We start from the raw sequence: 16252 nt of genomic DNA, 5'->3' as shown, positions 1-16252 counted from the left end.
AGCCAGGATGGTCTCGATCTCCTGACCTCGTGATCCACCCGTCTCGGCCTCCCAGAGTGCTGGGATTACAGGCTTGAGCCACCGCGCCCGGCCAATCCTGCACAACTTTTCAACTCTCACATTAGTCACCCAATACTGGGCTCAGTTGTTTTTTTCTTTGATTTTTTTGTTTGTTTGTTTCTTTTTTGTGGTTTGTTTTTTGGGGAGGAGGAAGGTCCCAAATTTTGCAATGTGTTCTGGATGGAGGATGCAGATTAAGCAGACGGACATAATTATGCCTGGGACTTCATAAAGGATCAGAAAGAAGCCAGTATGGAGACCATAGGTGTGGGTAGGGAAACAGAAAAGATAGGGTAGGGCCCTTTTAGTCTGTGAAGCCTTTAACTATTGGGATTGTCTCTCATTACCTCCAGTTTTTTGGAAAAGTAGATGCACCATAAAACTTTCCTGAATAAATGATTACTTTGGAATACATGGAATTCTGGTTTGAGAATATTTTAATGTAGTAGATGGCGGATACCATTGACCTTTTTTTTTTTTCTTTTATACTTTAAGTTCTAGGGTACATGTGCACAACGTGCAGGTTTGTTACATATGTATACATGTGCCATGTTGGTGCGCTGCTCCCATTAACTCGTCATTTATATTAGATATATCTCCTAATGCTATCCCTCCCCCCTCCCCACAGACTTTTTTTTTTTTGAGATGGAGTCTCGCTCTGTCACCCAGGCTGGAGTACAGTGATGCAATCTTGGCTCACTGCAACTTCCACCTCCTGGGTTCAAGCGATTCTCCTGCCTCAGCCTCCCAAGTAGCTGGGACTACAGGTGTGCTCTACCACACCCAACTAATTTTTGTATTTTTAGTACAGATGGGATTTCACCATGTTGGCCAAGCTGGTCTCAATCTCCTGACCTCATGATCCACCCGCCTTGGCCTCCCAATGTGCTGAGATTACAGGCGTGAGCCACCACACCCGGCTGATTTTTTTTTTTTTTTTAAATGTTAAATACTGAAATGCTTATGGGTAGAATTAGATAGCAGTGGATGGAAGGGATGTTTTGGAAGGGAAGATAATAAATAGGCCTAAGCCTGAAGGGAAATCATGAGGTTGCCGGCTTCTCCAGTAGGGGAGGGAGTTGGACATGGTCCTCTACCTTCGGGGAAACAAGGATGGACAGAGGGGTAGAGCTAGAATCTGTTGAATCAGTTTTGGCTTTCCTGGGAACACAGGCTAAACAGTCTCTCAGGTAACTCTCTAGAATGAAAGCACACAGGTAAATATGACACAATGTGATTTGTGCTATAATATTCAAGCAGAACAAGTAAGGCATAGACCCAGGTGTTCATTTGCTTACCAGATAACTCTATTTACATGGCCTGTAGGTTTTACAAACAACATGTCCCCCTAGCCAGGCACAGTGGCTCAGACCTGCAATTCCAACAGTTTGGGAGGCTGAGGCAGGAGGATTGCTTGATGCCAGAGGTTTGGGATCAGCCTAGGCAACATAGTGAGAGCTCCTCTCTAAAATATATATATATTTTTTAATTAACCAGGCATAGTGATGGTTGCCTGTAGTCCTAGCTACTCAGGAGGCTAAAGCGGGAGGATCACCTGAGCCTAGGAATTTAAGGTTACAGTGAGTTATGATCATGCCACTGCATTCCAGCCTGGGTGACAGAGCAAGACCCTGTCTCTTAAAAAAAAAAAAACAAAAAAAGGAGGGTGTGGTGTGTGTGTTGTATACATGTGTATGTATACATACGTATCTCCCAAATTGAATTTATAATATCTTCTTTCTTCCTATAAGATCTTCTCTTCCACTGCCTCCTTAATTAATAAATGGTACCACTTAGCCCAGCTAATTTTGCCGGCTAAAAACAAAGGAGTCATCTCTGAGTGCTTTTTTTTTTTTTTTTTGAAATGGAGTCTTGCTCTGTCACCCAGGCTATAGTGCAATAGTGCAATCTCAGCTCACTGCAACCTCCGCCTCCTGGGTTCAAGCAATTCTTCTGTCCCAGCCTCCTGAGTAGCTGGGATTACAGGCGTCCGCCACTATGCCCAGTTAATTTTTTGTGTTTTTAGTAAAGACTGGGTTTCACCATGTTCACCAGGCTAGTCTTGAACCTCCTGACCTCAAGTGATCCGCCTGCCTCGGCCTCACAAAGCGCTGGGACTACAGGCATGAGCCATCGCGCCCAGCTGGGTGCTCTTTATTCCCCACTTCTAGCCCCATCCTGTGAATTCTTCTTTCCGCTTATCACCACCACCCAGACTGCTCTGACAGCGTCCCCAACAGATTTCCCACTATGCTTATTCCCTCCCATTCTTGCTCTACTCTGAAGCCAAAATGAAACTATTTATTTTTTTTTTTTTTTTGGCGGAGTCTCGCTCTGTCGCCCGGACTGGAGTGCAGTGGCCAGATCTCAGCTCACTGCAAACTCCGCCTCCTGGGTTTACGCCATTCTCCTGCCTCAGCCTTCTGAGTAGCTGGGACTACAGGCGCCTGCCACCTCGCCCGGCTAGTTTTTGTATTTTTAGTAGAGATGGGGTTTCACCGTGTTAGCCAGGATGGTCTCGATCTCCTGACCTCGTGATCCGCCCGTCTCGGCCTCCCAAAGTGCTGGGATTACAGGCTTGAGCCACCGCGCCCAGCCCAAAATGAAACTTTAAAAGTGTGAAAGCGATCATACCAATAAAGTCCCCAATCCTTAGCCTTACTACAGGGCCCTCACTCCAGCCTTACCTTCTTGCACCATTCTCCCCTCAGTCTGTAAGCTTAGCCATACCAAACCTTTCCCTGTCTCTCAGTGTGTGTGCTTTCTCACAGCTGGGCCTGTGCACAGCACTGGAATTGCACCATGTCTCTGACTAACTTCTCATACTCCTCATTACTTCAGTTATTAGCTTAAATGTCATCTTTTTAGAGAGGCTGCCACCAGAGATGAAGCCAGCTTCTCCTCAACCACCAAGTAGGCTTTACCTTTTCTTTTGGAACCTTCAGTACACCTGGAATTACCTATTTAAAAATCTCTCTTCCTATAGCCTGTAAGCTCCAGAGGAGACCACGGTTGTCTTGTTCATTGTTATAATCCCCTACGCTAGCACAGTATCTGACACCTGGTAGCTGTGTAGTAAATAAATACTTATTGGATAAATGAATAGAGATGGGAATGATTATTTCTGCAGGAGTTGTGAGACAGTACAAATATTTAGGGAGTGATAGTTAAGTTAGAAAAATAATAAAATAGGATGGAGGCTACAGAGATCTTGCAGGGGAGATCAGACTGCTTCGGAATTTGTAGATAAGCATTCACGATCTCCGCTTAACTTTCTAGACAAAGTGGTGAAGAAAGGGAAGAAGGACAAGAAGATCAAAAAAACGGTGAGAAAATGAGGGTTGAGGATAAGAAATGACTATGGGTATTTCCAGGCTAAATAAATAGCCATGTGAAGGAGGTGGGAGGTCCAAGGGAGGAGAGAAGATCTTGTCAAGAGAGGAGATAGGCTGGGCATGGTGGCTTACGCCTGTAATCCCAGCACTTAGGGAGGCAGAGGTGGGAGGATAGCTTAAGCCCAGGAGTTTGAGACCTGCACACTCCATTCTCCACTAAAAGAAAAAAAGAGACAGACAGGAGGTAAGGTGAGGGTGGAGTGGAGGGCCAGTGGGCCCGTGTGTGGCAGAGCACAGCTTGATTGGATTGCTCTTGGAACCATGTTTACCTGTATCTTAACTCCCTTGATAGTTCTTTGAAGAGCTGGCAGTAGAAGATAAACAGGCTGGGGAAGAAGAGAAAGTACTCAAGGAGAAGGAGGAGCAGCAGCAGCAGCAGCAACAGCAACAGCAGGTACAAGTGCCACAGGGCCCACCAATCCCTTTCCAGCCCATGTTGCTCCACTCAGCTGATGGGGAACCTTCTGTGAGGCAGAAATACAACAGGGGCCTGGGCTTCATTTTCTCATTCTTCTTTTGCTCTCAGCAGCAAAAAAAGAAGCGAGATACCCGAAAAGGCAGGCGGAAGAAGGATGTGGATGATGATGGGGAGGAGAAAGAGCTCATGGAGCGTCTTAAGAAGCTCTCAGTGCCAGCCAGTGATGAGGAGGATGAGGGTAAATGACCTGAGGGGGAATGGGTGCCTGGAATCCATGAGTCATGGAGAGTGATGCCTCATACCTTGATCTTCAAGTTGGATTAAAGTGGGGGGGCCAGACATTGTAATTGTTTCCTATCTCATGTTCTCCCCTTGTCATTTCAGTACCCGCCCCAAAACCCCGCGGAGGGAAGAAAACCAAGGTAAGCCATCTGTGTGGTAAACAGAGACCCTAAGGATGCAATCTTGACCATCCTACTGACTTCTGTGGCCCTTTCATTCTCTAGGGTGGTAATGTTTTTGCAGCCCTGATTCAGGATCAGAGTGAGGAAGAGGATGAGGAAGAAAAACATCCTCCTAAGCCTGCCAAGCCAGAGAAGAATCGGATCAATAAGGTGACAGTGGTGGCTCGATCAGTCATTCTCACTCCATTTAGCACCTTCTGGCCACGGTGGAGTAATTTCCTGCTTTTAAACTAGCTCTCCTCGATCTGTCTTACTTATACTGTTAAAATCATCTTTTTAAAATACACACCCAGGCCGGGCACAGTGGGTCACACCTGTAATCCCAGCACTTTGGGAGACCGAGGCGGGCAAATCACGAGGTCAAGAGATCGAAACCAGCCTGACCAACATGGTGAAACCTCGTCTCTAGTAAAAATACAAAAATTAGCCAGTCATGGTGGTGTGCACGTGTAATCCCAGCTACTTGGAAGGCTGAGGCAGGAGAATCACTTGAACTTGGGAGGCGGAATTTGCAGTGAGCCGAGATTGAGGCACTGCACTCCAGCCTGGGCAACAGAGCAAGACTCCGTCTCAAAAAAAAAAAAAAATGCCCTTTTTATCACTCAGAAATCTTCAGTGATTCTATTGCTTCAAGCACAGAACCTGAAACAAAGCCCCAGGTCCTTGCTCTTCTACTTGTGACTCTTCTGCATGTGCATCTTAGTCCATGTCCATTTGCCCTCTCAAGAAAGCCTCCAGTGCTAGTGCCACCCACTCCGGTTGCGCACTTGCCTGACTTATAATCCTTAACCTTGCTGATGTTCCCTAGTTTTCTCTTCACTATCTAGTCTCAAGCTGGAGGGTAGGGTTTTTCTGGGTCTCATTTTTCGTCAGCAGCACTCGGTACAGATGGTCTCCAACTTATACTTGGGCATACAGTTTTTCTACTTTATGCTAGTGTGAAGGTCATACTCATTTAGGATACTCCTCAACTCATGATGGGGTTATGTCCAGAAAAACCTATAGTAAGTTGAAACTGTCATTTTTTATTTATGATACTTTCAGTTTCTGGTGGATTTATCAGGATGGGATGCAACCTGATCATAAATGGAGGAGCATCTGTATGGGTAACACAGTAGACTCTCTAGAAATGCTTATTACACAGCAAAGTAGCACAATAATTTGTACGTATGTGTGTCTCCTCCAGGCCGTATCTGAGGAACAGCAGCCTGTGCTCAAGGGCAAAAAGGGAAAGGAAGAGAAGTCAAAAGGGAAGGCTAAGGTGAGAGAGTAACTAGCAGGAGGAGGTATTGGGGCCCAGGAATTAAAGCATTTCATCACACCTGTCTTTTCCCTATTAGCCTCAAAATAAATTCGCTGCTCTGGACAATGAAGAGGAGGATGAAGAAGAAGAAATAATAAAGGAAAAGGAGCCTCCCAAACAAGGGAAGGAGAAGGCCAAGAAGGCAGAGCAGGTGTGTATTTGGTGTTGGAGGAAGGTAGAATGAGGGACTAGGGCTCCAGGGTTCTTATGGGAGAGTCACGATCTGGGGATATAGTTACTATCCCAGCAAACCATTTTTCTTTTCTTTTTTTAGGGGGAATGGTGGGGTTGTTGTTGTTTTGTTTTTGTTTTTATTTACACAGGATCTTACTCTGTCACCCAGTCTGGAGTGCAGGGGTGTGAACACGGCTCACTGAAGCCTCAACCTCCTGGGCTCAACAGATTCTCCTGCCTCAGCCTCCTGAGTAGCTGGAACTAGAAGCGTGCACCACTACCCCTGGCTAATTTTTTAATTTTTAGTGTAGAGACGAGGTCTCACTCTGTTGCCCAGGCTGGTCTTGAACTTCTGGGCTCAAGCAGTCCTCCTGCCTCAGCCTCCCAAAATGCTTACAGGTGTGAGCCAATGTGCCCAGTTAGCAAACTTTTTCTATAAAGGGCCATGTAGTAAATGTTTCTGGCTTTGCAGGCCACATACAATCTCTATTACATATTCTTTTTTTTTTTTTTTTAACCAAGTCTTTGAAAATACAAAAACTATTTTTATAAAGTTCAGGAGCTATGTAAAATCAAGTGTCAGGTCAGCCTTGGTCCATGGGCTGTAGTTTGCAACACCTGATCCAGTGAGGAAAGGGCCTGGAATTTATCTCAGATGATCTGGGTCCTGGCTCTGCCTTCACTGGCTATGACCTTGAATACATCTTCCCATCCCTTTGGGTCTCACTTGTCTCCTTTGTGTGATAGAAGGGGGAATCTGGAGATCTCTAGGGTCCCCATGCCTCCGACACTTCCTGGTTCTGTGATTCTGCTTGATTCCTCTGACTGTACACTAGAGATTCCTGATATTTTCTTTTTTTTTTTTTTTTTTTTTGAGATGGAGTCTTACTCCATTGCCCATCGCCCAGGCTGGAGTGCAGTGGTGTAATCTCGGCTCACTGCAACCTCTGCCTCCCAGGTTCAAGCAATTCTCCTGCCTCAGCCGCCTAAGTAGCTGGGACTACAGGCACGTGCCATCATGACCAGCTAATTTTTTGTGTTTTTAGTAGAGACAGGATTTCACCATGTTAGCCAGGATGGTCTCAGTCTCCTGACCTTGTGATCTGCTCGTGTTGGCCATTACAGACATGAGCCACCGCACCCAGCCGGCTGCCTGATCTTTTCTTTGCGTGTTAGCAGGGAAACCACAGAAACTCATTTTATGCAAATGAAACTCTTGAAATCCATTTACTCCACCTTCAGTTACATTGTATTGGGAATTACGTTTATAGGGACATAGGCGTTGTCACATTTCATACATATATATTCGTACCATTTGTCTTGTACCATTCCTGGTAGCAGAAATTGGTAAAGGACTACAGGGAGACCAGGGGCTGGGTATGAGAATGAGAGAGGATCCCAAGATATTTTAGGACTCTGAGTAGTGAAGGAAAGAGCTGACTGTGGAACTGGGGTAGGGACAGGGGGCAGATGACATGAAATCTGAGTTCTAGAAGGAGTCCCTGGGTTTTTTTGTTTGTTTGTTTGTTTGTTTTTGATATGGAGTCTCGCTCTGTCACCCAGGCTGGAGTGCAGTGGCGCGATCTTGACTCACTGCAAGCTCCACCTCCCAGGTTCACACCATTCTCCTGCCTCAGCCTCCCAAGTAGCTGGGACTACAAGTGCCCACCACCACGTCCAGCTAATTTTTTGTAATTTTTAGTACAGATGGGGTTTCACTGTGTTAGCCAGGATGGTCTTGATCTCCTGACCTCAGGATCTGCCCGCCTTGGCCTCCCAAAGTGCTGGGATTACGGGTGTGAGCCACCGCACCCAGCCGGGGTCCCTACTTTTGACCATCCCTGGGTTCTCACAGGGTTCAGAGGAAGAAGGAGAAGGGGAAGAAGAGGAGGAGGAAGGAGGAGAGTCTAAGGCAGATGATCCCTATGCTCACCTTAGCAAAAAGGAGAAGAAAAAGCTGAAAAAACAGGTAAGACCTTGGTTCTTAGCGGTCAAAAGTAGGGGATTTTTAAATACTTCAACTAGGGGACATGGGATTGGGAATAGGAAGGACAGCTTTGGGGACTACTCAAGGTAAAACAATCGGAGTAGGAAAATAATTGTCTTCTGTGAGCCTTATCTCAATGTCTGATGACATGGGCTGTTTCAGTTTGGAGTTTTTTGTTTGTTTTTTGAGACAGGGTGTCATACTGTTCCTCAGGCTGGAGTGCAGTGATGTGATCTCTGCTCACTGCAGCCTCAACCTCCCAGGCCTAAGTGATCCTCCCACCTCAGCCTCCTGAATAGATGAGACTATGGGTGGCACCACCCTGTCCGGCTAAACTTTGTATTTTTTGTAGAGACGGGATTTTGCCATGTTGCCCAGGCTGGTCTCAGACTCCTGAGCTCAAGAGATCCACCTTCCTCAGCCTCCGAGAGTACTGGGATTACAGGCATCAGCCAGCATGCCCAGCCAGCATGGGCTGTTTCATGGTGATGGGAAACTGGTAGACCGTGGCTTAAATGTAGTTTTTCCTTCCTTCTCAGATGGAGTATGAGCGCCAAGTGGCTTCATTAAAAGCAGCCAATGCAGCTGAAAATGACTTCTCCGTGTCCCAGGCAGAGATGTCCTCCCGCCAAGCCATGTTAGAAAATGCATCTGACATCAAGGTAAGGTCTCAGGGGGCCCCTTCCAGTCCACTTACCTAGGGAAGAGCCAGTTCTCTCATCTTCCCTGAGTGGCCATGGTGTGTGAATGGGTTAGTTCAGTGGGAAGAAAGATTGGAGGCATTTTCCACACCTTGGGTTCTGCAACTTGAGCAAGAAGATAGAAAAACCAGTAGAAGTAGGGTCCACCCGCGGCAGAAAATAGTGTGGGACAGACCAGACTAGCTGAGGACGCATGGGACTCCCATTCCAGGCAGTGGACAGGGCAGGGACCGGCTGTGGGGAGAAGAAGGGGATTATGCTGGAGGTGTCGGTTTGTCAGAGGCTTCCCTGCAGGGAGAAAGTGACCACTCCTGTCCCAAAGGGAGAATTTTCATGTGATCATCCCTTCCCTCTGCCACCTCTTTCCTGATGGCTGCAGCTGGAGAAGTTCAGCATCTCCGCTCATGGCAAGGAGCTGTTCGTCAATGCAGACCTGTATATTGTAGCCGGCCGCCGCTACGGGCTGGTGGGGCCCAATGGGTGAGAAGAGGATGGAGCTGGAGGCCAAAAAGGGGAGGAGCCTGGAGGGATAAGAAGAGATTTCTCAGTGGTGGCCGGGTCCTAATAGCTTTTATTCCCCAGCAAGGGCAAGACCACACTCCTCAAGCATATTGCCAACCGAGCCCTGAGCATCCCTCCCAACATTGATGTGTTGCTGTGTGAGCAGGGTGAGGCCAGTGGGGAGAAAAGGGGCTTGGTGGGGTGGGCAGTTGGGTAGAAAAGCCAGCCAAGAATAGAAGAAATTGTGGCTATGGAGTTGGAAGGGATGTGGAGGGAGACTGGGGACTGGGAAAGGGATGCTAACGAAAGGAGGGGAGAGTCAATGAGGAACTTGTTTTATTTGGAACGAGTACAAAAAGTTGGGCAGGGTCAGGCAAAATAGAAATGCAGTTGAAGGGAAAGAAGGATGAGACTCTTGGCTCTTGAGGCTGCCTGACTGTTCTCCCTCTGCCTCCCAGAGGTGGTAGCAGATGAGACACCAGCAGTCCAGGCTGTTCTTCGAGCTGACACCAAGCGATTAAAGCTGCTGGAAGAGGAGCGGCAGCTTCAGGGACAGCTGGAACAAGGAGATGACGCAGCTGCTGAGAGGCTAGAGAAGGTAGAGGAGATGGCGCAGGGGACACGGGCTAAGACTCGGGGGTTCCTGGGACCCTCAGACATGTGTCCTCTTCTCCCTCCTCCCAGGTGTATGAGGAATTGCGGGCCACTGGGGCAGCAGCTGCAGAGGCCAAAGCACGGCGAATCCTGGCTGGCCTCGGCTTTGACCCTGAAATGCAGAATCGACCCACACAGAAGTTCTCAGGGGGCTGGCGCATGCGTGTCTCCCTGGCCAGGTGGGCCATTCACCTCACTGCCCTCCCTTCCAACCTCAGACCACCAGGGCCCTTTCCCTCTATCCCTTCTCATTCTTCCAAGGCAATAGGGAGGCCCAAGGCTTACCTCTCCCTCCTTACTATCTGTGTTGTGAGAGCTTAGGGTCTTTCTCTGTTTCTCTCTACCTGGTGGTGAGTTCTCATCAACATACCCTGCAGCTGGGCGCAGTGGGTCATGCCTGTAATCCCAGCACTTTGGAAGGCAGACGCAGGAGGATTATCTTGAACCCAGGAGTTTGAGAGCACCCTGGGCAATATAGCGAGACCCTATCTTCACAGAAAGGGAAAAAAAGCATATCCTAGCCTGGGCAACATAGGGAGACACTGTCTCTACAAAAAATTTAAAAATTAGCTGGACTTGGTGGTGCACGCTTGTGGTCACAGCTACTCTGGAGGCTGAAGTAGAAGTATCACTTGGACCTGGGAGATTGAGGCTATAGTGAGCCCTGACTGTGCCATTGCATGACAACCTGGGCAACAGGGCAAGGCCCTGTCTCAGAAAAACTTAAACCAAGCCTGTAATCCCAGCACTTTGGGAGGCCGAGATGGGCGGATCACGAGGTCAGGAGATCGAGACCATCCTGGCTAACACTGTGAAACCCCGTCTCTACTAAAAATACAAAAACTAGCCGGGCGAGGTGGCGGGCGCCTGTAGTCCCAGCTACTCGGGAGGCTGAGGCAGGAGAATGGTGTAAACCCGGGAGGCGGAGCTTGCAGTGACCTGAGATCAGGCCACTGCACTCCAGTCCGGTCGACAGAGCAAGACTCGCCTCAAAAAAAAAAAAAAAAGAAAAGAAAAACTTAAACCATATCCTGCCCAAGAACTTCTCTGAGGAGAGCTTGGGAAGGAGTGTTCATGGTCTCAGGCTCTATCTCCCTGAATTTTCTCTGGGGTTGTCTGAGCAAGGATCTTTCTCTCCCTGACCCTGCCCTGTGCTACCCACCCTCTAGGGCACTATTCATGGAGCCCACACTGCTGATGCTGGATGAGCCCACCAACCACCTGGACCTCAACGCTGTCATCTGGCTCAATAAGTGCGTTACGGCCTTTGCAGCATTGGTTCCCATTCCGCACTTTCTTCCCCTTCCCTCCCTGCCCTGTTTTCCTTTAGCCGTTCTCCACTGTGACTGTGACAGCTCTATCCAGACCCCCCCCTTTCCCTCCCAGCCGCCATTGTCTGCCTGCTTCTCCTGACTTCTCTCTCACTTGACCGCTGTGACACTTACACCCTGTTCTCTGAAACCCAGCTACCTCCAGGGCTGGCGGAAGACCTTGCTGATTGTCTCCCATGACCAGGGTTTCTTGGATGATGTCTGCACTGATATCATCCACCTCGATGCCCAGCGACTCCACTACTATAGGGGCAATTACAGTAAGTAGGATTGTGTGTGGATGCAGGGAAGAGATAGAACCTTGAAAAGAGACCTGAATGGGAGGGCCTATTTAGATAAACTGAATCCTGTCAGAATTCCAGACAGTGATGCCTACCCCGTCACCACCAACCCCTGGTTGTCCCTTTGCTGGGGAGAGGAGCAATCACTGATGCCCATTCCCCTCTTCTGCCCCAGTGACCTTCAAAAAGATGTACCAGCAGAAGCAGAAAGAACTGCTGAAGCAGTATGAGAAGCAAGAGAAAAAGCTGAAGGAGCTGAAGGCAGGCGGGAAGTCCACCAAGCAGGCGGTGAGCACCTGAGGGACTTCTGGGCTGGGGACCACTGTTCTCTCCTGACAGTGGAGGAAGAAGAAGACTCTGGAACGCTGGCCTACATTTCGAGGACTGCTGTGCAGGACACAGATTTCTCTTTTTTCCTCTTCCTCTCCAGGAAAAACAAACGAAGGAAGCCCTGACTCGGAAGCAGCAAAAATGCCGACGGAAAAACCAGGATGAGGAATCCCAGGAGGCCCCTGAGCTCCTGAAGCGCCCTAAGGAGTACACTGTGCGCTTCACTTTTCCGGACCCCCCACCACTCAGCCCTCCTGTGCTGGGTCTGCATGGTGAGTGCCGCGGGCCTCTGCTGCTCCATAGGAAGCACCAGAAGCATGTATGTGCACCCCAGATTCTCCACCAAGGTTGACATTGCTCCTGTTCTCCAAGGCCAGCACATCAGAGGAACTTTACAGGGACTGAAAATAATATAAATTGCTGCTTTTCCTGGCTTTCAGGTGTGACATTCGGCTACGAGGGCCAGAAACCACTCTTTAAAAACCTGGATTTTGGCATCGACATGGATTCAAGGAGTGAGTTGGCGGGGTTGGCTCAGGGATGTGTAGCAGGAGCCACGGGGAGAGTCTCTGGGGACCTCTTTGACCACCTGTCTTCCATCTTGCAGTTTGCATTGTGGGCCCTAATGGTGTGGGGAAGAGTACGCTACTCCTGCTGCTGACTGGCAAGCTGACACCGGTGAGTCCTGGAGCCAAGAAGGGAGAGCATGAGAAATGTGAAGACACAGCTGCTTGCCAGAAGCTGGAATCAGGGAGCTTCTCGAGAATGTAGAGTTAAATACAGAACTCATCATAGATGATTCATTTCCCTAAGAGGAGCAGTAGAGGAGGAGAAGAGTTTAGATCAGTTCAGGGAGGAGAGCTAAGAGAATTGGGATTGAACTAGGGGGCACACCCACGTGTTTTGGTTATACAAGAAATATATGTCTTTTATAGAACAATTAAAAATTGCATAAACGGGCTGGGCACAGTGGCTTACGCCTGTAATCCCAGCAGGGATCACCTGAGGTCAAGAGTTCCCGACCAGCCTGGCCAACATGGTGAACCCCGTCTCTACTAAAAATACAAAAATTAGGCGGGTGTGATGGCACGCATCTACATCCCAGCTACTCAGGAGGCTGAGGCAGAATTGCCGGAACCTGGGAGGCGGAGGTTGCAGTGAGCTGAGATTGCACCATTGCACTGTAGTCTGGACAACAGAGCGAGACTCCATCTCCAAAAAAAAAATGGCCTGGTGTGGTGGCTCACGCCTGTAATCCCAACTCTTTGGGGGAGGCTGAGGCGGGCGGATCACTTGAGCTCAGGAGTTAAAAACCAGCCCAAGCCTGATGCGGTGGCTCACACCTATAATCCCAACACTTTGGGAATCCGAGGCGGGTGGATCACCTGAGGTGGGGAGTTCGAGACCAACATGAAGAAACCCCATCTCTACTGAAAATACAAAATTAGCCAGGTGTGGTTGCGCATGCCTGTAATCCCAGTTATTTGGGAAGCTGAGGCAGGAGAATCACTTGAACCCAGGAGGCAGAGGTTGCAGTGCACCAAGATTAGCCAGGATGGTCTCGATATCCTGACCTCATGATCTGCCTGCCTTGGCCTCCCAAAGTGCTGCAATTACAGGCGTGAGCCACCGCGCCTGGCCAAGTCTACCATTTTATTTGAACTTTTGTAATATATTGCCATCTAGTGTGTTAGAAAGTTTGTAGCCATTTCTGCTCCCTCCAGCAAAGTGTTGAGAGGCCATTTTCTCACATCCAGAGATTAGATCTTTAGAAAGGTATTAGATCCTCCCCAAAACACTAAACTTGTCACCTGAGGCCCTTAGGATGTACCATTCGTGAGTCTCGCTGTATGGAGAGCAGATGTTCTTTGGCTGTGGTTAGTCCCTCCTGCTTGTCCCTGTCGTCCTCCCTCTATTTTGCTTAACTCCCCTTTTGCCCCTTACTCTTACTTTGCTCACCATGCCTTTGTCATATTAGGGGAACATCCCTTTTCCTTTTCTTCTTTGAGACGGAGTCTTGTCCTGTCCTCGAGACTGGAGTGCAGTGGTGCAATCTCAGCAACTTCAAACTCCTGGGTTAAAACGATTCTTGTGCCTCAACCTCCTGAGTAGCTGGGATTACAGGCATGTCCCACTATGCCCAGCTAATTATTGTATTTTCAGTAGAGACAGAGTTGGCCAGCCTGGTCTCGAACTCCTGACCTCAAGTGCCTCCTGACCTGCCCTCCTTGGCCTCCCAAAGTGCTGGGATTACAGGCATGAGCCACTGCGCCCAGCCCTTATTCCTTTTCTTATGCATACTTGTCCCTGGCCCATTTCTGGTGTTTGTCTCCCCTTCAGAAAAGTTGGTGTATGGATGAGGTCAGGACATTGAGACCATCCTGGCTAACATGGTGAAACCCCGTCTCTACTAAAAAAAAAGAAATTAGCCAGGCGTGGTGGCAGGCACCTGTAGTCCCAGCTACTCGGGAGGCTGAGGCAGGAGAATGGTGTGAACCCAGGAGGCGGAGGTTGCAGTGAGCCGAGATTGCGCCACTGCACTCCAGCCTGGGTGACAGAGCTAGATTCCGTCTCAAAAAAAAAAAGTTGGTATGTGGAGCTGCAGTGCCTTTTCCCCTTACCCTCCTCTTAACTACTTTCTCTTCCCTTGCAGACCCATGGGGAAATGAGAAAGAACCACCGGCTGGTAAGTTGGTATTGGGATTTAGGGAATGGCAATCTGATGGAGGAAGTGTGACTTCAACTGACCACCTCCCTCTCTTCTCGGGCAGAAAATTGGCTTCTTCAACCAGCAGTATGCAGAGCAGCTGCGCATGGAGGAGACACCCACTGAGTACCTGCAGCGGGGCTTCAACCTGCCCTACCAGGATGCCCGCAAGTGCCTGGGCCGCTTCGGCCTGGAGAGTCACGCCCACACCATCCAGATCTGCAAACTCTCTGGTACCAGTGCAGGGGCCAGGGAGGGCACCCTTCACCGTATCATTCATGTCTACAAACTACCTAGAGGAACCGGGAATGAGGGAGCCTCAGTTCACAAACTGGCTTATCTTGAGGGTTTGCCTTCAGACTGTGAGGTGCTAGAAGGTGTGACAGCCCTCCCCTTCCTTTGCTACAGGTGGTCAGAAAGCACGAGTTGTGTTTGCCGAGCTGGCCTGTTGGGAGCCTGATGTCCTCATCTTGGTGAGTGAGCTGGGCTGTAGGAGAAGGGATAAGGGTAACAGTATGGAAGATGGGAGTTGCAGTGCTCAGTCATGGAATTCCTCCTCTGTAGGATGAGCCAACCAATAACCTGGACATAGAGTCTATTGATGCTCTGGGGGAGGCCATCAATGAATACAAGGGTGGTAAGTCAGCTAAGAGTGTGCCCTCCTCCCTGCTCCATGGGGACCAAGCTGTAGTCCTTCACTGCAGCAGGGCCTAGGACTCCCTTATTTCATGTTCTGATTCCCCTCTTCCTCCTTTCTTCCTGCCCTCTGTTCTTACTTTCTTTCTTCAAAGCTGTGATCGTTGTGAGCCATGATGCCCGACTCATCACAGAAACCAACTGCCAGCTGTGGGTGGTGGAGGAGCAGAGTGTCAGCCAAATCGATGGTGACTTCGAAGACTACAAGCGGGAGGTGTTGGAGGCCCTGGGTGAAGTCATGGTCAGCCGGCCCCGAGAGTGAGCTTTCCTTCCCAGAAGTCTCCCGAGAGGCATACTTGTGTGGCCTAGAAGTCCCCTGTGGTCTCCCCTTCTCATCTGAAGACTGCCTCTGGCCTGCAGCTGACCTGGCAACCACTCAGGCACATGAAAGTGGAGTGTGACCTTGATCCCACTCTGACTGCATCTATTTCTCTGAAAGACTTATTTGTTCTGCTTTTCTTCATATAACTGAGCTGGCCTTATCCTTGGCATCCCCCTAAACAAACAAAAGGTGACCACCTTATTGTGAGGTTCCATCCAGCCAAGTTTATGTGGCCTATTGTCTCAAGACTGTCATCACTCAGAAGCCTGCCTCTGGTTTACCCTACAGCTTCAGGCCCAGCTGCTCCCTGGTCTTTGGGTGGTGCTGTTCTTTTCTGGTGGATTTAATGCTGAGTCACTGGTACAAACAGCTGTTGAAGCTCAGAGCTGGAGGTGAGCTTCTGAGGCCTTTGCCATTATCCAACCCAAGATTTGGTGCCTACAGCCTCTTGTCTGGTTGAGGACTTGGAGCAGGAGAGGAATGCTGCTGAACTTGAATTTCCCTTTACAAGGGGAAGAAATAAAGGAAAGGAGTTGCTGCCGACCTGTCACTGTTTGGAGATTGATGGGAGTATTGGAACTGTTCTCAGTCTTGATTTGCTTTATTCAGTTTTCTAGCAGCTTTTAATAATCCCCTCATCCCCACTAAATGGATCTTGTTTGCAGTCTTGCTGACGGTGTTTGCTATTTGAGGATCATGGGATTCCTTTCCCCCAACCCTTCACGTGAGGAAAAAGCAAAGTGATTCATACCTTCCGTCTTGGAACTTAGGTCTCTTTTGTTTTGTTTTGTTTTGTTTTGACAGAATCTTGTCCTTTCACTAAGACTGGAGTGCAGTGGCACGATCTTGGCTCACTGCAGCCTCCACCTTCCAGGTTCAAGCAATTTTCCTGCCTCAGCCTCCCACATAGCTGGGATTACAGGCGCAC

The 16252-nt window shown here is 49.0% G+C and overlaps 1 protein-coding gene across 3 annotated transcripts in view; it reads left to right on the top strand.

Annotated features, from left to right (window-relative positions):
* The window catches only part of ABCF1 (ATP-binding cassette, sub-family F (GCN20), member 1), a 21142-nt gene extending 5154 nt beyond the window's left edge, over positions 1–15988 (top strand). Inside the window, exons 2-25 of one of the 3 annotated variants that reach the window (XM_011945032.1) lie at positions 3340–3386; positions 3748–3849; positions 3985–4111; positions 4258–4295; positions 4380–4487; positions 5524–5598; positions 5678–5791; positions 7670–7783; positions 8341–8463; positions 8882–8982; positions 9085–9170; positions 9462–9601; positions 9688–9836; positions 10827–10910; positions 11124–11248; positions 11445–11557; positions 11700–11871; positions 12040–12114; positions 12207–12277; positions 14253–14285; positions 14371–14539; positions 14715–14779; positions 14871–14943; positions 15098–15988. In XM_011945032.1, coding sequence (XP_011800422.1) covers positions 3340–3386; positions 3748–3849; positions 3985–4111; positions 4258–4295; positions 4380–4487; positions 5524–5598; positions 5678–5791; positions 7670–7783; positions 8341–8463; positions 8882–8982; positions 9085–9170; positions 9462–9601; positions 9688–9836; positions 10827–10910; positions 11124–11248; positions 11445–11557; positions 11700–11871; positions 12040–12114; positions 12207–12277; positions 14253–14285; positions 14371–14539; positions 14715–14779; positions 14871–14943; positions 15098–15264 — 2471 coding nt within the window. In that variant the 3' untranslated portion in view covers positions 15265–15988. Of the gene's footprint in view, positions 1–3339; positions 3387–3747; positions 3850–3981; positions 4112–4257; positions 4296–4379; positions 4488–5523; positions 5599–5677; positions 5792–7669; positions 7784–8340; positions 8464–8881; positions 8983–9084; positions 9171–9461; positions 9602–9687; positions 9837–10826; positions 10911–11123; positions 11249–11444; positions 11558–11699; positions 11872–12039; positions 12115–12206; positions 12278–14252; positions 14286–14370; positions 14540–14714; positions 14780–14870; positions 14944–15097 lie in introns of all 3 variants that reach the window. The other 2 variants (XM_011945031.1, XM_011945033.1) reach the window with 2 other exon arrangements.
* The last annotated feature ends 264 nt before the right edge of the window (positions 15989–16252 follow it).

Source organism: Colobus angolensis, unplaced genomic scaffold (assembly GCF_000951035.1).
Source record: "Colobus angolensis palliatus isolate OR3802 unplaced genomic scaffold, Cang.pa_1.0 Scaffold238, whole genome shotgun sequence".
In the NCBI taxonomy this organism is placed as follows: domain Eukaryota; kingdom Metazoa; phylum Chordata; class Mammalia; order Primates; family Cercopithecidae; genus Colobus; species Colobus angolensis.
Note: the sequence above shows the minus strand (reverse complement) of the source record. Positions and strands in the feature narration are given on the sequence as shown.